The sequence below is a fragment of the Heterocephalus glaber genome, unplaced genomic scaffold (genome assembly GCF_053883595.1).
Source record: "Heterocephalus glaber isolate CG9 unplaced genomic scaffold, H.glaber_assembly_v1.0 deba00000071, whole genome shotgun sequence".
Taxonomy (NCBI): domain Eukaryota; kingdom Metazoa; phylum Chordata; class Mammalia; order Rodentia; family Bathyergidae; genus Heterocephalus; species Heterocephalus glaber.
The window spans coordinates 30,298,480-30,318,180 of NW_028258137.1; the positions used below are offsets into that span (position 1 = coordinate 30,298,480).

Below are 19,701 nucleotides of genomic sequence, written 5' to 3' on the forward strand. Positions count from 1 at the left end.
AGTTGATGATGGCAAAACTCCACATGGAGCTCCCAAGCAATGGGACAATACTTATGCAAACATTCCCCATCTCTGAGCCCTTTTCCATTTCAGTAAAATGGCTCCCATGAGGATTAAATTATGGTGTGAGACACTACAGGAACCTAGGAAATGGTTCACAATGGCCACTGTAATTGTCACTATGACTGGGTCCACACCTCAGCAGGCATCAGCAAAGGAGACAAGGAATGCCATCAAAGCTCAGCCTCAGGAGTCAACTGGGTGGGCTTGGCTGGGGAGGTGGCTGGAGCTTTCTCTGCTGGCCTCCGGAAGAATAAGATGAGTTGATGGGGGTGCGTAGGTGCGTTGGCGGTGTAGGGAAAGGAGCATGTGAGCATATGTGGAAAAGTGAGCAGAGTTGTGTAGATGATGAAGATCCACCAAGACAGAGGTCTCCTTCCCAGAACAACCTCTGTCCTCAGAACCCCAAGCCAACTGTCGTGGCTTTGAACTGCTCATTGTTCATCATCTCTCCGTGCAATTGGTCACTGTGTCTGGCCATCCTAGTACTATCTCTTGATCTGCTCCCCACTTTCCCCCAAACTCACTGGCCCTATCCCAGGCTGAACCTATACTCTCTCCCTCCAGGACAATTGAAAATTATCCCCATCACTCCCCAACCCTGGTCTCTACCTCCTGCTGGCTTCCTTTAATCCACTCTTTGTACAACTGTATAGCAACCCATCTGAAGTGTCACTGTAACTCGTCAGACCTTAAATCCTCCAACAACTCTTACTACCTAAAACAGTGGTTTTCAACAGGACAATCTTGCTCCCCAGTGTCCAGAGATCTTTTTGGCTATTATGCATCTGGAGAGAAGGAGGATGGTGCTGGTATCTAGTGGGTAGAGACCAAGGATGCTGCTAACATCCAAATGAACAGGAAGTGCTCATCCTGCCCCCACTTCCCAAGAAAGAATTATCCAATCCCAAATCAAAAGCATCAAGGTTGTGAGATTCTGGTCTACAGGACACACATGTAAGCCTTTCAGAATCTGATGTCTGTCATAATCCACCTCCTGCCAAGTTCATCCCCACTTTGCCACACCCTGCCCTTTGTTCCTGGCAATAGCGAGTCACTTTTACACAATAATCAGATGCTCTTGGAGCTCTGGGCATGAGGACCTTCTGTTCCTACAGCCTAGGACACATCCCCAACCCAATTTGCCAGCCTGGAAAGCTCTGTCTTGCTAGTATCAACTCAAAAATCACCCCTGACTTAGACCCTTCCCCTATTCCAAGAGAGAAATGGAGGGAGGAAGAGGAAAGGAGAAGAAAGGAAAAAAGGGGAAGGGAGGGAAGAAAGGAGAGGGGAAGGGAGGAGGGGGGAGGAGAGGAGGGAAGGGAAGGGAAGGAAAGGGAAAAGTGTAGCTGGACATATCCAAAGATTGAGGACATCTTGACACCACCTAATGCTTAATTCTTCATTATCCTATGGTTTTATGTGCCAAGTATTAAGGATTTCACTGCTTTCAGTATGAAAATTATGAAAAAATTGCCAAACTGCCTGTGCTTGCCCTGAAACTTGCTAAAAAACACCTCTGGTGACCAAACAGATGGCTGAAATGCACCCTCCTCAGTCTGGCTGACCCCACATGCATTTGAAGGCCATTTCAGAGTGGCAGTGGTTGTCTAGCTATTTCTTCAGTGAAAAGATCCAGAGTCTGGAGCTGATCTCCAGGAGAAGAAATGAGAATCCATTCTTCTGGCATGCCCAAGCCATGGGGTTTGATATAAGTAACTTGGGTTTGTTGTGGTGTTCCAGCAATTTAATGAACATGAATCACCATTGAGGGAACTATCCAGACTTTCCGAAGCCTATGGGCCAAAAGGGCTCAATGTTTCACTTGACATTTAAAAGCACAAAGGGTTAGTATGAGGGTAAAGGGAGACCTCTCTTCCTCACCAGGAGCCAGCATGGAATAGGTGTTTTCTATTGCCAACACATGTTCCCCAAAAGTGCCCTTTCACAGATAAAGCTAGAGCCACAGAGTCTCTTTTGAGCTGTGGAGCTCTTTGGCTTCAAGCCCGGAGCCTGGGGAGAACAGCAGTTTTGTTCTCTTGAATGATATGTTCACTCTGTCATCCTAAATGAGTACAAGATGGTAACAGAGTTGGCCAGGAGGTCTGGGGAAAGAAAAAAATCATCTGATCTCCTCAGGGTTGGCATTGAGAGTCCCAATTGTTGGCTTCACAAGCTGAGCTGAGTGGTTTTAAGGAATAAACATTTAGACAAAAAGCCATGTGACATAAAAAAATGGAGAGGCAGCCTATGAGTTAGTGTCATCCTCAATGAAGCACACAGGCAGGGCTGAAGTGAGAAAGAGATGCATGAGCAGATCACCTATCAGCCTGCAGACACCCTTGCACTCCTGTCTCCAATACTGCCCCACTGGAGACTCTAACAGGACAGAGGAGAAAGATAGAAGACAGGCTGCATATGCAGTCAGAGCCTTGTGTCTGACAATGTGGATTCAGATCCTAGTTCTGCTACATGCCTCAAACTCCACTATCTTTTCAGAAAATGGGAGTAACTTCCAACTCCACAAACTGCGAAGATTAAATGGAATTTGGATATGAAGAGATGCTGGGACCTGGTTCAGGGTAGCTATGAGATTGCAAGAGTGGGGGGTGAGTTAAGGAGAGGAGAAAGGAAGTCTACAGGGCAGAAGACTGCAGAATTAAGGCTTCTTTCTTTTCCCACTATACTCTCCCAAACCACTTCAGCCATACACAGAAAAATGTCCTATTTTTCCACCACATTCTGCTCACAGCTAGGCCTGGGGGAAATTTAGGCTACAATCAAAGTGACCAGGATCTCCAAACCCAACTCATTTCTCCCTCCTGCTGGGTGTCTCTTCCAGGGTAGACATGCTGGCCATAAAGACGTCAAAGCAAAAATCAGATACTAACTACACTAGAGATGATAAAGCTATCTATTTCTATTTTGATTTATAAGAACTGAGATTATCAAAAGCCAAAGAAAAAATCATGCTTTTTCCTCTCTGAGAGGACAAGGGGGAAGCATGTAACAAATCACATGGGTTAACAGCCCCCTTCCCCTCCATCCTCATCGGCTCCCTGTCTAAACCGCACTCATAAAACAGGAAGCCTAAAACCTCCATCTGAAAGCTCTCCAACATTCTTGGGATCTTCTGAGGTCATGCTTCTTGGGAGAAGAGGAAAGGAGGTCCCCAATTTTCCATGACACTAGACTGTAGAGATGTCAACCTGACCCCTATGGGTACCTTATTATGAGACAGGGGAGTGCCATAGCTAAGACAAGGGCCCTCAACATTGGCTCCTACTAGAATCATGGGAGAAGCTACTAATAAAAATCCACATGTTCTGGCTGCACCCAGATGTGTGAGACCGAGTCTCTGGGGCACAACATCCAGGTAGTCGTATGTTTTAAAGCCCTCTAGGTGATTCTAACGTGCAACCAAGATTGGAACCACTGAGCTAAGAGATTTGGCCCTGCAACCTGACTGCTTGGGTTCAAATTCACTTTGAATGTCATTTCTAACCTGGATGACCTCGCACAAGTCACTTACTGCTTTGTGCCCATTTCTTCATTCATAAAATAAGAATAAGTTTAGGCCTCTGTGGTCATTTTTAAAAGGTAGTATAGAAAATGTACTTTGAACAATGACTGGGACAAAAACTAAGCAATGGATAAATACAGGTTGTGACTCTGGCAACATCTCTCAATAATAACCATTTATAGCACACAGCACAGCACATAGGTTAAGGGGACACACTTTTCAGTTTTACTGCTTGGCAGGGCTGGGGCCAATGTGAGGAGAGTCAGGCCCCCAGATCCAGAATGAAAGCAGATGCTCACTCTCAGGGGCTTCATGCCCAAGGTCAAGTGCTGTCTGGGTCCAAATCTTGTCTCTGCACAGAACTAGCCATGTGGCCATGGGCTTTTCTGTCTGATCTGTGAAGCCTCTTTGTGTGTGCAGGAAAGATAAGGGTTACAGAAACTTTAGTACAATGGTATGAGGCCTCAGTCGAAATAATTCATATGAAGAAGCTGGCAGAGTGGTTAGCTGTTAATATGTCAGCAAAGAAGATAATTAGTATGGTTACTTACATCAGATGTTCACTTTAAATAACAAGATCCTTTGGGGAGTTACAGAGGCATTTGAGCACAACTATGGGCCCATATAATTTTGCACTCACCTTCTGGAAGTCTATCAGGGTCATATATGGAGGCAAGCAGACATGCTGGCAAAGGACCCTTTATAAATTCTCCATGATGGCCCACTGAGGGTAGTTCCTGGTTCCTGAGGATGCTGATACCCCTTGACTTAGGAGACACCAGATTTTACAGAGATTGTTTTTAACCAAACAGGACCTCCTTGGTCCTGTTGCACTGAGATGGCAAGAGTAGAAATGATTGTAGGATAGCTCCAAACTCCAAATAATCTGGACTCATTTCTAGATCTTTGGCTTAGGGAATCCATAGGATGAAGCAGAGTGACCCTAAAATTTTTTCTCATGCTCTACTCCTGTGCTTCCCCACATGATAGTAACTGTTGCATGTCTATTGAGAGATAAATGAATTAAAATTGAATAAAATTAAATCTTCAGTTCCTCAGTCACTAGCCATATTTTGACTTCTGAAACCCACACATGGTGAATGCATCAGACCATGCAAGTCTAGAATTTTTCTATCATCTTAGAAAGTTTTATTGGGAAATTTTGTGCTAGACCAAGAATCAGCAAACCACACAGCCCCCTAGACAAATCTGGGTTAAGACCTGCTCAGATATGACATGTCAGCTAATGGCTTTTAGTATTTTAAAAAGTGAAATTAAACAAGAAGATTATGTAACAGGGAACTGTAGAGGCTGCAAGGCCCAAAGTATGTAGAACAGTATGGGAACTTTTGCTCTAGATCATATATAACCTGAGGATAAAGTTCCGGTGGGATTTATCTGCCCTGCCTCACAGTTTATAACCTATATTTTGTGCTTGGTTGCTAACACGTGTAATAGAGGTCGCTCAAGTGTTACTCATGTATGCCCCAGGGACCAAGACAGTAGAGTAGATATTACCATAGATGTTGCATTCTCAGCACAGCACAAGGTAAATATTTAAAATTGTTGGTGGCTAAGACCAATTTGACTATCTCCTTCCTCAAAGACATAAAAGGATGCAGTAGTGTTGAGAGCATGAAAAGGGCAACAAGTTAAATAAGGATTGTTATAGATTATTTTATAGAATAAAATAAATTTCCAGGAGTCTATACTGATACACACACACACACACACGGATTGCAATCAGTTAATCTAGTTGGGATGATGGAAATAGAAATCATAACAGATAAGCACTATATTAATGATTCTTGCTTTGACTCCCTGACAAGATGCACTGAGAAAGATGCCAAATTTTCTCCATGCACTTCTTCCTCAAAATGCATACCCTCAATCTAATCATGAAAAAGCAAGAAGCAAACTTGAATTGAGGAATAGTTCACAGAAAAACTGGCCAACACTCTCCAAAAGTGTCAAGATCAGGAAACTCAAGGAAAGAGCAAAGAACTTTCACAGATTGGAAGAGGCTAAGGAGCCAGGATAACTAAATACCAGAAGATGGCATTAGCAAGGAAACTGGTGAAATTTACATGAGGTCTGTACTAGACTAGCTAATATGTACTATGTGAATGATAATTTACTGGTTTCCATAACTGTTCCCCAGTTATATAAGGTGTCACCATTAGGGAAGTTGGATGACAGGTAAGTACACTATTGTAACAACTTTTCTATGTATAAAATCATCTCAACTTTTTCTTCCTTTCCTTAATTTTTAACAATTTTCTATGTTCCACAAGCAGCCAGAGCCCCTCTTATACACAGGCAGCTCAAGCCCTCTCACTAAGCTGCCTGCTTTAATTTTGCTCTCAAGCTCCAACAACTTTCCCCGTGGAAGCCCTTGAGGGACAGCACCACAAGGTAGGCAGAGCACAGCTCCAGAGTCCAGTTGACTTGGGTTTCAACTGCAACTCCCTAACCCTCTAGATGTATCCTTGGCTGACAGCATCAGTTCCTGTGTCACTACCTCCGATAGACTTTCCTGCCCACCCAAGCTAAAGTCTCTTATCCTCCCACAATAAACTTCTCCCACATCCCTCGTTTTAGTTCCTTAAGGAAACTTCCCTCTCCAAAGTGCTTGTTACTTCCTAAAGGGCGCATCTACTCTCTAATACCTGCTTGGTTTCTCATCTGTTTGCAGGGATATTGGTTTTCCATCTCTACTCTCCTGCCCCACCCCAGAAGCTCCTTCAACTTTTGTATCCTTGTCCTCTAACTCAGCCTGTGCCATCATGAATGCTGACTAGCGAGCTACTTCCTTCTCTCATGGTTTTCCTTAGTGTTTGGTTCAGATCTTGCCCAGGCCTTAGTGCATGCAACATGAGGAGTCCATGACTTACTCATAAAACTCTGCTGCCGGTGTGAACTTGTACTTGGAGTACTTGGTGTGGTTGCCCAGCACAGAGCTGTTGAAGAGCTTGGGATCAGTGCAGTTGGGGCTATTCCAGGCGTGGCCACAGTCAGTCCAGGGCAGGTTCAAAGTGAAGGAGGCAAAGAGGTAGTACAATGACCAGGCGATGATGGCATTGTAGTAGAAGCCAACGTAGAAGGCCATAAGGATCACAGCATAGCCAACTCCTGTGTGAGAACACAGCACAGAGGTCTGGCTTCCCTAGGCCCAGCCTTAGAGCCACTGACCCAGGGAAGTTGGCTCTAACCACTGCACTCCCAAACACCTGTCCCCCTCTTTTTCTGTAGTAGAATGTCAGAACCCCTTCATATTCCACAGGCAACCACTATCCCTTTTCTTGGGGATTCTGTCTTGCTACTGCAGCCCTCTTCACCCGCTTATCAGGAGTTATACCCCAGGGAGCAGCTATGTCAAGAGTCAGAGTAGCTGAACTCCCTCACCTCTTGTCTAGAAAACATGGTGGAATATTTCACACTCCATCTCATTCAGGGTGGAACTGACCTGATGACATACCTTTTATGGGCTGCCTCTCCTTCCTTATCCCTGGGACCAGCTCCCCAAATAATTTGTTACATTTAAGTTCTTGCCTCAAGATCTGCTCCCAAGGTAACCCTAACCAAGAACTCCCTGATAAGAACTCAGCCTTGTGTGCTCTGTGGGTCCTTCTCTCAATCACCTGCTTCATAGGCCAATATATTACTTTTCTGAATGTATAGGAAGCCCCATTAGGACTAGTTCTGTGGCTTTATCATAGAGAATACAATTTTTTTTCTTGCCTTCCCAGCATTGATTTAAAGAATTATCCTTAAGCAAGTTTTGGCCTGTGAGGTTTGGGTGAGGGTAATCACCTGAATCCTTTATCTAATCATGGGTACATGATGCAGGCCTGGCCAATCAGAGAGCCTTCCCTGTAGCCATAGTGATTGGTTAATAGATGAGCATATGTGTCAAATCAAGCCAATGAGATTCTTCTCTGGGACCTTTAAAGAAGCCATGAATATGTAAGGTATTTTTGTTAAACATGGCTACTTTCTGCAGACATGCTCTAAGACTCAGATCCAAGTAGACTCATCTGAGATCCTAGTTGCAAGCAACAAGCTGTGGATGTTGTATTAGGAATTTCATGTGAGGCAGCTTTCTGCCTGAGCTCTAAAAGATCCAGCATCAGTGTATCATGTGTGACATGGTGGTAACAATAGAGAGTAGAGGGATGTGTGTTGAGTACTTCTGCCACTTCTCTAAGTATTTCCTATGCATAAAAATAGACTCTGGTCACACAGCTGGAAGAGCCTGGACTGGAGTTCAGGTTTTCAGACTTTCTATGCTAATACTATTCTGTTAACTCCAAATATTCTTTGTGTGACTTTGAATAGTGGATGCTCTTGACTTTATCAATATTTGTGAATCTCACATGAGAGTTGATCTATCGTATATCTCACCTTTGGAGCAGAGTTCCTGGGGTCAACAGGGAAGGATTTGGGAAAAACTTTTGACTTCTCCCAGGCTGGTTGTTTACCTTTGAAGAAAGGGCAGATCTTCCACACTGTGGCTGCCCCCTCCCGGTTGTACTGCCCCAGAGCCAGCTCCATGTAGAACAGAGGCATCCCAGCAATGATGAGAAACAGGGTGTATGGGATCAGGAAGGCACCTGGGGGGCACAAAGGCAAGTGTGACCCATGAGATTTCAGTCCCTCAAAGTGTTTGATCAGTGTCCACAAGAGCTGCCAGGATACCCATTCACCTGTTCACTTGGCCATTTCCCAGGGCCTGTTTTATACAGGTAAATAGAGTTATGTATAGCAAGTAATATAAATCACAACAGAATAATAATATCAGTAGTCATTGTGGTCACAATAATGAGGTTCTGTAGTTAAATTAGTAAAGTCTGGGTTAATCAAAGCTACATAGGTTTATTTCTGGCAGATTCTTCCTGTGGAGCACAACAAGGGGTATTCTAAGTGTAGCCTTTACCAAATTCACATAAACACAGACGCTTTGGGGAATCACTCTGGGAATGTCAATTTGACCCAAACCCTTCCTTTTATAGGTAATAAGATCGAGTCCAGAGAGACTCTAAACTTAGATATGACCAGGTTTCTAATTATGCTCATATCAACATCATTAGCTATTACTGTGGACCATGTGGCTGGGACCTCATTGGATTCATTTCAGAGTCTCACAGCAGCCCACAGACATAATATGCAGCCAGGGTCATTTTGGCCCTTAGGGAATGCAGGGGCAGAGAAGAGTTGGCTCTGCTTGGTGTTACTGGTACCTGACAGAAGCAGATCTTCCAATCAGTGGACTCACCCTATTGCCACCAAAGGCTAAAACACAGAGGACAGAAGTTCAAGGGTCTGACCAGGGCAGCTGCCCACACAGAGCATGGAAGAAATTAATCTCCTAGGCAATGGACAGAAATTAATCCCTGGGTGAATCTCTGGTGAAACTAGAAGTGTCAGAGTTCCAGAGTCAACTCTTGGTGTGCCCTGGCAGCCTCCGGTGAACTTAGTGGATTCTGGTACTGCAAGGTGACTCACTGCCATCTTAGTGTAGGCTGCAAACTGCCAGCTCCTTCTCCCATGAGTCCTATTTTACAGGCAAGGAAACTGATATTTATAAAAGTCAAGTTGCTTGTCCACACTGTTAAGTATGCAGTTTGGCTACAAACCTGGATCTGCCTGAACCCCATCTACTTCTCCTCTTGGATGCATGGAGCCAGAAGGAGTAGGAAGTAAGGTAGTAAACAGTTCCTTAGGTCTGAAGACTGAAGTCACTGGCCCCAGGAAACAGGGGGAAGGAAAAAGTCACAGCTCAAATGTTGGCACTGGGGTTTGCCTCTGGCCACTTAATGTTCTCTTCTACACAGTCAAGGAAGAGAAGCATACCATCTGCCAACCAGGTGTCTGGGGTTGGCCCAAGTTCACAGTTCAAAATCTCCAGGCAATACTGCCAACAAGCAGGTAAACTGTCCATCTGAGAGTCATCTCCTCTCTTGCTGGCTAACAGTCACAGTGACAATGAGGGGTCTGCCTGAGTCTGCAGGTCTCCTCCAGGAGTGGCTTTGATGTGGGCCATCCAGAGCTTCATTCCAATGAATATAGATCAAAAAGACTCAGGATGATGGAATGGCTGAGTATGAATGAAAACTGGAAAACTGACCAGTGGCCATGGGTGCTTTATAATCCTTCTAAAAGAGAGCATCAACCAGCTAGCTGGCTTGAATTCCCTAGCAGAAAGAAACTAGGCAAGGCTGAAGAGGTAGAAATGGATTTCAGGTTAACTGAGGTCTGCTGAGAAGCAGCCTAAAATAGCTCTGTGAAGCCAAGGGTGGATATAACGCTCCTAAAAGCCACTGGCTTGCTATGCTCAGGACTGCCACAATTTTGTGTTCCTGATACACTTCTCATGTGGCAGTGCCAATGCAACCAGCCTAATGCAGACCTGGGAGCCTCAGGGACCATAAGCCCTAAATTCTGACTTGGCTTTGGGCTGCTCTGACTGTGTTGGTGCTGGTCTGACTGGCAGAGCTGGAAAAACACAGGCAGAACAAATCAAGTGAAAGGCTCAGCCTCCAGAAATGCACCACCTTACCCTCCAAAATACATAGGTTCACAAAGTGCCTACCTTTGCAAGGGTACAACTAAAGTTTGGCACACCAACACTCACACAATCTCACAAGGAAAAGAAGTGCCCACTGTGAAAGAGATTTTTGTCTGTTTTTGGATGGATTTAGTTAAAAATGAAAAAAGCGTCTCATGAGCATAACTCACCGTGTCGGACATCAAACCATTAAATCCCTACTAGCCACAGAGGCATTCTAGAATCCTCTATGCAAATGCCAAATCCTCAAGAAGGAAAACCAGTGGTTCCTAAGGTTATTCAAGTGGTCACCTGTGCAAGTAAGAGAACCTCAGGAAAAGGGAGAGGGTGGGAATGGCTCAGTAAGGAGTGGAGTGGCCCATGACTGATGAGGAACTGGGGAAGGTAGAGGGAGTATAGTCAAGGAAGGGCTTGAGGAAGGAGAGGAGGGTCCCATGAAAATAGTCTGTTGGGGATAAGATTTCTTGGACTGTGAACTCCAGCCACACTCTGATATATCCAAGAAGTGGAAATCTACAGAGCTGCTCCCTTCATGCCTATAACTCACCTACAGAACATCAGGATCTGTGACTGAGGAAAAGTTTGGCCAATGACTAGAGTAGTCAAGTTTCTCCCTCTTCCTCCAAACCTTCAAGAACATAGTGAATGGAGTGAAAGATGGGATGAGGCATAGTGAAGGAGACAGCTGACCACAGATGCACCCTAGAAGGGCTGGGTCAGGAGCACACAGGGAGGCCTCCAGTCCTCTCATCAACACAGTTAAAGACAAAAAATCAAGCCCTAACTATTCACTGAAACACATTATATCTTCCTACTTTGACAAAGAGACCTTCATAATGGTTCTATAATAAAGTTCAGGTTTGGAATTCTCAGTTCTTGGATCTCTGGGCTGGAATCTGGTTATCAGGGGTGAGCCCTGCTGGTCTGGTCCTCCCTGTTCCCCCCCCGCCACACACACACACCCAGCTCCATCCAGCAATGTGAGAGACCTTTTGGACGTGTATGTGGACTTTTCCACATGAACCCATACATGTGTAACCTCTGTCCACGGCCCCTGCAGACAACAAGCCCCTTGGCTTCCCCTCAGAGTTGGGGCTGTGCAGACTTGCAGCACAGAATGCATTATGGAAGAATAAACCAAGCAAAGGGGCCATGCAGACCTGTAAGGGGGCTTGGGACTGTTTGGGCAGGGGAGTCCAGAGTGTGGATACCTGGAGCATGGGTGGGAGGCAGTGTTCTGGGTGGGAAGGGGATGAGGGCAGAGCTAGCAGGTTCTCTAAAGTCCAGCGCCCAGGATATCATCTTGCCTGGAGCTAGGGAAGATCCCAGATCCTGGCCCTGCTATTTACAACCATGGGTCCTTGCACAAATGTACCTTCTCAAAGCCTTAGCTGGCCCTTCCTTTGTAAGTCAAGTTTATAATACCTGAGCCACTAGTTTGGTGTGATCATTCATGATAATGGAGGTAAAGAGCTAGACACTTGTTGAGTGCTCTGTAAATGGAAATTATACCCTGTCATCATCCAAAGAGCTGATGGGATGCACCTTTGTCAATGGGGGACTGCAAGTAAGGCCTCTCCATATGACTTTCAGTAGCCAGACCCTTTGCAGGACACAGACATGCACACCAGCCAGAGGCTTAGCAATGCAGGCCTTGAGATAGTCCTTTGGAGTCCTTCTGTCCTCGTCCCAAGTAAATCCAGCTGTCCAAACAAGAATGTTGAGGACAAGCAAGAGCACAACACAGGATACCCCAGGTCATTCCTAAAAAGAGGCTCCCCTAGTCCTGTCCAGAACCCCCCTCAAGCATGAAGGACCTACTCCACTAGTGGAGGGGAGTGCTCCCAGTCCTTAGCGAGTCACCTTTATTGAAGACAGCCTCCTCACACGAGGCCACATCCCCTTCCTACAGCAGCTGGCATCCAATGACTCATCACACCAGGGCATAAAGTTCCAGCCACTCACCTTGACTCTCCACAAGTCAGAGAGCCCATCTTGGCTTCAAAACCCCCTGTGGCATTTGCTAAGGCTGTCAGGTTGTCCATCCTCTCCCTTTGTCTAGTGATGCTGGATTCCTTTCCCTAAATCTCCCCTGAAGCTACACCTGCTTCTTCCCTTCTAGCTTCCACTCTCTGCTTCTATCTCTGGAGAACAAAATCAATGAGTCTTTCCTGAAGAACTTATTTACGCCTTTGGCATCAGGGGAAGGTCCCCCTCGGAGTCATTGCCAGTCACAGCTGGATTTCTGTGGCCCTTTCTGCAGGAAAACTTTCTGGTCCTGTAATAAATCACACCCAGATCATTCAAGTTTGACAACAGAGAGACTCTCTGCTCGGGGTAGGATGACTGAGCCATGTGGTGCCTGCTCTAGCCTTCTTGTGCCCCAGATTGATCTCCTCGGGGCCCATGATGACTAATAAGGGCCCTGTTAACTGTCTTCAGGGTCCCTGTAACCTCAGGGACCTCAAATGGGGTCTTTGCTACTTTTCTTGGACTTCAGTGACTAGCTAGGACCATCTGCATAAACCATCTGCATTGCAAAAATTCCTGGTGTCATAAGAAGGAAATCTACGCAAAATGATGAAAACTGGCCTTTCTGGTCCAGAGAAATCACCCCCTCTCCATCTTCACCTTCAGCTTCATCTCCTGCTAACCCCTTGCCTTAGACTTGAGACCTGGAAACAGGCTCAGAGAGGAAATACACCCAGTCCCCAGTATGTGAAACCCAGCTCATCTAACAAGAACAGGGTACAAGTCAGGGAAATTAGTGTTGGGATACTTCTGAGCATTTTTTTTTCTATCAAATCTGGACTTGAGTCTACTAATAAATCTGCAATGTATTTAAAGGTTGTTGAAGATTTGGGTTTCCAATCTCCACTCTGGTCTCCTTAAAAAGAACAAGTTATGTACTTGGGGGGCTCAGAACTACGTGATGAAAGGAAATATAACCCACAAAGAACAGAATAGAACCTCACTTCCCTCTTTTGAGATATAATAATAGAATTAAAGTGTGATTCACTTTTAAGATATCTCCAGTAGACAACAAGCTCTCTCAAGGCAAGAATTGTCTTTTGCTCATCTCCGTATTCTTGGCATATGGTAAGAATTTAGTAAAAGATTTTTAATTAAGTAAACAGTATCCAGAAGTGAGTTACATAGAGGATACAGCTAATGAAAGCCCCAGGGCTACGTAGCTCAAGCTGGCCTTGAACTCAACTATGTAGCCCAGGCTGGCCTCTAACTCTCAGTGATCCCCCTGCCTCAGCTTCTCAAGTACTGGGATTACAAATGTGCACCACCATGACCAGCTTTGTCTGTGTCCTAATCCTCACTGAGGCAGTTGGGTTTGGAACCACAGGACACAATGCAACATTTTTCCCTATTAAATCTTTCTTGTTGGAAACAGCCTTTCCAGATCTTTTTGGCCAGCTCAGTTAATAAACCAAATCATGCTCGTGACCCCAGATCGAGGTCCTAGATAAGTTCCTCATCATTCCTCCAAAGGGGTGTGCAAACTGGTCAGGTGGAGCACCACACCAGCTGACTGGCTCATCTAAGCTGCACAATGTCAGCTCTGCAAGCTCCAGGGCTGAAGAGCCCTGCAGCCAGGCTGTATGTGAAGGCACTGAGTTGAGGAACCCCAGTTTTCTGTACCAGACACCACCTCAATCCCAGGTAGTTTGGCCAAGAAATTTCCTGAAAGCCTAAGATCCTGAGCTTGCTTGAAGAAGGATGGAAAGTCCACTGTAGACTCAGAAGCACAGCATCTCATGAGACCCATTGGAGTACATGCAGCAGTGTGAACACAACTTTCCAGGTGAGAAATCCACAGGGAAACAAGGTTAGGCTATCTGCATATGGAACTAAGTCCTCTGCCATGCTCAGGTCTCAGGCTTAAGCAAGACAACTTTCCAGCCTTATTAATCTTCATCAATTCTAACTCAGGATAAATTCTCCTCCCTCCAAAATCAGGATATCATCCCACCTCTAGATTTAGCAAGCAGTCAACATCATCGAACAACAGCAAAAGAATAGTATGACTACTTATTGAGTCCCTATTATGTTACACCATTTCAAGCACTTTGCTTATATTATCTGGCATTATTGTACAATGTAAGAAGGTGCTGTGGTTCTTCCCCTTTTCTGTACAAGGAAACTGAGGCTCAGATCAGGGAAAGTATATGACTCATCCAAGCCCACATTTCTAGCAAATGTCAAACTTGGATTAAGTGGGTTCACTTCTGTCCAAAACTAAAAGCCATATGGTCACCACAAGGTACAGTGCAGAGCAGTCAGCATATGTGTCCAAAAGAAGGAGGAGGAGGAAGAGAAGGAGAAGGAGGAGAGGAAGAAGAATCCATGTGCAGAGCATAATCCACAGTGACCTCTTGCCTTGCAGGGAACCAAACATGGGCACCCACACCATTTGCCTGCTTCTCTCCAGGAAGAAACAAAGACCAACATCACAGGTTCAGAGGGAAAAGACAACCCTGGAAATAGCCCCCACTGCCTGAACTGCCTTCCGATGGGAACTGGGTACTTGGGAAGGTTCTGAACAAAGCCTTGAAATTTCTGAGAATGACTGTGCCCTCCCACAGCTTGTCATCCTAGCAGCTGGTCTTCCAGAAGATGTTCAGACAGGCTGCTCTTTTCCAGTAATTCATTCAGAAATATCAGCCCGGGGCCTAAACAATTGGCACCTTGATCATTTCAAAACATCTTCCAGTCTGGGCCAGCACAAATAGTCAGACTTAGAGAGTTTCTGTTAATATTGGTATCAGGAGAGCACATAGGCCAGGCACTGATAAATAACAGGTAGTAAGACCTGGCTTGGGTGTAGCTCTAAGCCAGGGCAGTGGAGACAAATTAATTTGAGGAGTCATCTAAGCTCATGTCCCTCTCTATTAGCGAACTTGAGGTTCAGAGAGGGAGTGTGTGATGCCTGAGATCACAATGGCTGAGCTGAGATTCAAACTCTTCTTTGGACTACTTTCAGGATTACAGGAATTCCAGGCCACCAACTTGTCCATCTCTGAGACTGACTTCAGAATTACTGAATGAGAACTGATTCACAAGGAATAGCCAGGAGGGCTCTGTAGAGATCAAGCCAACTAACCATCTCTTAGTAAGTTAGAAAAGGAGCTTCTTCATACTCTGAGAATGAGGGCTACACAGCTCCCCTATGATAATTGTGGACATGCTAACCAGAAATGGAAATTCACCAAGATAGCATCCTTACCCTTTAGCCTTGCATTCAAAGCCTATAGAGTGCAGCCTCAATGTGCCTCTCCACCCTTATCTTTCCTGTCTTGCCCTTCAGCCACCTGCACGCCTATTCTGAGATGACTCTTCAAAAACTCTTGGCCTCAACACATTGCTGGAATACTGGCTCCCCTCCCAAGGCTGCCATGCTCTTCCAGTCTACAGCAGCTGAACTATAATTGCACCAACTTCTCTGCAGTGTTTCCTAAGCCCCGCCCCCTCACACCTTTACAGCACTTGTCACCTCTCCCTTCCATTTCATACATCATCCTAATGATGCTAATGAAAACAATAGCCAGTGTTCCTAAGCCGTACTCCATACCAGGCTTACCATGGGCATGAATATATTTAGTTCTCAACCTTGATCTGAATTGACGCATCATTATTTCCATTTGACAGATGAGGAAACTGAGGCTTAAGGAGCTGCCCAATGGAATACAGCAAGAAACTGGAACACAGAATTCCACAGACAAGACTCCTAACATCTAGGCTGCCAGGTACCCTACACACATGCTGCTTTACTTCACTAATTACCATTGTGTTTCTATTGTGCTTTCTGAATACAACAGTAAGACCGTTTCATTAATCTAGTTAGTCCATAGAGTTTATTAGGCATCTTCTACCACATTCCTAGGAACCAGGCCTTATCTTAGGCATTAGAAATATAGGGATGGAAAAGATAGAGTCTCTGCCTTCAATGTGACCCAGTCTGTTTGGTAGAGACACACAAAGAGACAAAGTACTGAACAAGTAAGGATGAGCCATTACTAAACCAGCAAGCCTAGGAGAGGGAGTCAACCTCACCTAAAAATTGGAATTTGTGACCAATTTGCTCCATTTTGTTCCCTAAGCACCAGTCTCTCCCATACACATCAAGTGTTCTACTGCTCTAGTGGCAATGGCCAAGTGAACAGAGTGTCAATGAAAGCCCTAGAATATCTATCTAGCTCATGTGTCAAATTGGCCATCTGGGGTGCTTTTAGTTTCAACAAACAGATATCACAATGGAAAGGACTTATCCCAGCATGACAATGAGGACCTTTGCTGATTAAAGCTCCTGGCAGGCTGAAGTATTGGTTCATACATCTAGCTGACCCCTACAGAGCTGAGCATTATGCCTCACACTGAGCAGACCCAGATAGATATTGCTGATTAATGATAGACACTTCAGCTGTCCAGGGACAAGCAGTCTTGGACACAGTCACTGAGGACATCCTGGGTGGTGTGTCCTAAGGTTTCTCAATCTGTCTTTCATTCATTATCTTCCTGCCTGATAAAAATATAGAGAATTTGCATTTTCTCCTTCTTTAAGCACCAAGGGGCAGAATGCACAAATCTCCCCTAGAAACTTCTGAGAAGATATGGCCCTCAAATGTGGAAACGTTTCACCTCTGGATTCTATTTCTCTTTTCTCTACCCTTAACCATCCTAAAGCCAGACACAAGTGTTGAATATCAACAGCTCCCAAGGATCAGATCCTGAGCCCCAACTTCTCCTGACGTTCAGGACTGCTGTCCCAGATACTTTGTCTTGCACCATCTGACAATTGCAGATTTATCTCAGGAGGTGCCAGAGGAGATCATGGACATAAACTCTCATCTCCCAACTTCAGCCTAGGGTTAGCTCCCTCAGGAGGAGAGCTAAATATTTCTGTATACAATGTCCTCTGCTCAGAGCCACCTACTCTGTCCACCCCCTCTTTGACCATTCCAAAGCAAATGTACAGAGTACACATGAACGCAAAGCCATGTGGCACAAGGCCATCAGCTTTCCCTTTACTTAGCTCCAAACTCTCACCCTCTCTACCACTGATCTCTCTCGAGTCCTGAGACTCAATCACCACTGCCAGGCAGGATGGCCCAGTGAAGACAGAGGTTTCCAGAACTGGGTCAGTTTCTTCCTCTGGAAGGTCTTTCACTGGGCTCTCTGCAGGGGAATCCTGAACTCATCCTAGCAAAAGTAGCAGGACTGGGGTGATTTGGGCACTTCGGGAGCCACGTCCCTCAGGAAGGATCTAGAGACTTAGGGAGGAGCATCTGACTTCTGAGCTGCTTCCCTGCAGATCTGCCTGATTCTGCCCACTGGGGCTTAGGTGACCTTGAGGCTCTTCTTCCAGTTTAGGTGGATAATCTGACCACCCAACGGGGGTACTTCTCCACTGTATCCTCCAGACCCTTCTCACACTTCACCCTGCAATATGGCCAGAGGCTTCACCCTTTCCCCCAAGCCTTCTGCCCCAAGGATCAGGCCAGTTCTTGGCATCTACCGACCCAATCCCACCTAGGCTGTGTATGCTGACCCCTGCGCCAAAACTTCTGCCCCTTTGAGAATGGCATTCTCTCCAACACTGGCTTCTCTTACTGTGTGTCTGTGTCCCCAAGGGCCTCTCCAGGTAACTTCAGGGAACCCAAGTCCTCTGTCATCTCCTGGCTCAGGGTCCCTGCTCCCAGGTTCAGAGTGCTGGATTTAGGGTCACCTTGCCTCTGGTTGTCACATCCTCTACACTTCAAGAGCTCTTTAAATCTCTATCACCATTGCTGGGGACCATCAAAGATCAGAATTCCTCAAAGGACTAGGTGCCCCAGATTCTATCCTTCCACCCATGCACCTATCCCTGTCCAAGGTCCTGTCTCGATTTCTCTCTTCACTGAGAACTCCTATTTTGTTTTGTTTTCCCCTGAGTTCTGTTTGGTTCCATCAGCGCTCCAGTCTTGCCCATTGCCCCCTTGTTCTCCCGTGAGTGTCCTTGCTCCCCTCCCACCCCTACACTATCTGACAGGTGGCCTCCCAAGTCCAAAGCCACATCCTGACCCCACACTCACCGCCACCGTTCTTGTAGCAGAGGTAGGGGAAGCGCCACACGTTGGCCAGGTCCACGGCAAAGCCGACCACGGACAGCAGAAAGTCGATCTTCTTGCCCCAGGTCTCCCGAGGCTGCGCGTCCCCGTCTTGGGGAGCCAGGAGACACTGGACGCCGTTGCGCTCCTTTACCACCAGCAGCTCCGCAGGTTTGCACCCCCGCAAGGGTTGCGAGGACTCCGGGTCTGCTCCGCTGTTCTCGGGCTGCACCTGCGAGCTCATCCGCGCCAGGAGAATGGGTGCGGCCGGCGAGAGGGACTTCATGGGTACTGGGCGGGGCACGTCGAAGCTCTGCTCTTATAAAAGGAAAAGAGTTTCTCACCGGGGGCTCCTGCCTGCCCACGCCAACCTTGACCACCCAGGAGCACCGAGGGCATCGGGATCCGTGCGCGCCGAGCACTCTGTTAACCAGAAACGGGGGGCGTCTTTGGGGAAAATGTAGAAACAGAGGTTGTGACGCGAAGGACTGGGACAGGAGTGGAAGTTGGGGACCGCCCCTGAGCGCCATGGGGGCCGAAGACCCCGCGGCGTTCTCTGTAGTTCACCATCCCTCTGCAGCCCCTAGACGTCTGGGTTCGGGCTCCCGAAGCTGAAGTTTCCCAGAACAGTGACAGGACCCAGTACCGCCAGCTTGCTGCCAGGCTTCCTGGCTCCGGGTTGCGCCACCTCCGACAGTGGACAGCCAGACACTCACAACTCTACGCTTCAACTTATAGGCACTCGAGCTCTTGAAGTTCAACTGGGTCCTCCCCGCCCACCTGGCCCCTCAACACTCACATGTCCTGCAGCTAGGGGATCCGGGCGCCGGCGCGCTGCGGGCTGTGGGATGCGGGCTGGCCGGGCTCCGCCGAGTAGCACTGGGGCGCGGTTGGAGGAGCGCTGCAGGCGCTGGGCGGCCGACCGGACGCGGGCTGGCTATTCTGGCCGCACCGGGCGGAGGTCGGGCTGGTAATGTAGCCTGTGCCCCAGGTAACGCGCCGATTGCATTAACCCAGCTCCCAGCCCGCTCGGTCTGGAGCCTGTTAGCGCTAATGGAGACTGACAGCGCAGCCGGGCATGGGCAGGGGCGGGGGCGCGGCGCAGGCTCCTGGGCGGCGGGGCCGGGCTCCCCGGGACTCCGGGGACCCGAGGGACCCGGGTGCTTACTTTTTCTAACTGTCCTGATCCGGAGTAGCACACAACCCTCCTACAGTCACCAGACTCTGACTTCTGACTAAAGGAACAGAGCCATAGATTCCCAGAACTGGGATCCGAGTCCCATCAGAGAGGGACTGCAAAGGGACCAGAGAAGCAGAGAGCCAGGAGCACCAGCGCTGTCATTTGCTGTCATCACCAGCGCTGTCAGGCCACTTAAGCTACCTAATCAGAGTCCATCAACAAAATGGGAATGTTTTGCTGGGTTCCCAAGACTGCAAACTGGTGCTCCCCC

The 19,701-nt window shown here is 47.0% G+C and overlaps 1 protein-coding gene across 2 annotated transcripts in view; it reads right to left on the reverse strand.

The window, feature by feature from the left end:
* The window catches only part of Slc6a2 (solute carrier family 6 member 2), a 42,511-nt gene extending 23,596 nt beyond the window's left edge, over nucleotides 1-18,915 (reverse strand). For both annotated transcript variants that reach the window (XM_087206378.1, XM_013073307.3), the window contains exons 1-3: nucleotides 18,236-18,915; nucleotides 8,065-8,196; nucleotides 6,478-6,715 (exon numbers count right to left, since the gene is read on the reverse strand). In XM_087206378.1, coding sequence (XP_087062504.1) covers nucleotides 6,478-6,715; nucleotides 8,065-8,196; nucleotides 18,236-18,536 — 671 coding nt within the window. In that variant the 5' untranslated portion in view covers nucleotides 18,537-18,915. The remainder of the gene's footprint in view (nucleotides 1-6,477; nucleotides 6,716-8,064; nucleotides 8,197-18,235) is intronic.
* Nucleotides 18,916-19,701: the final 786 nt, after the last annotated feature.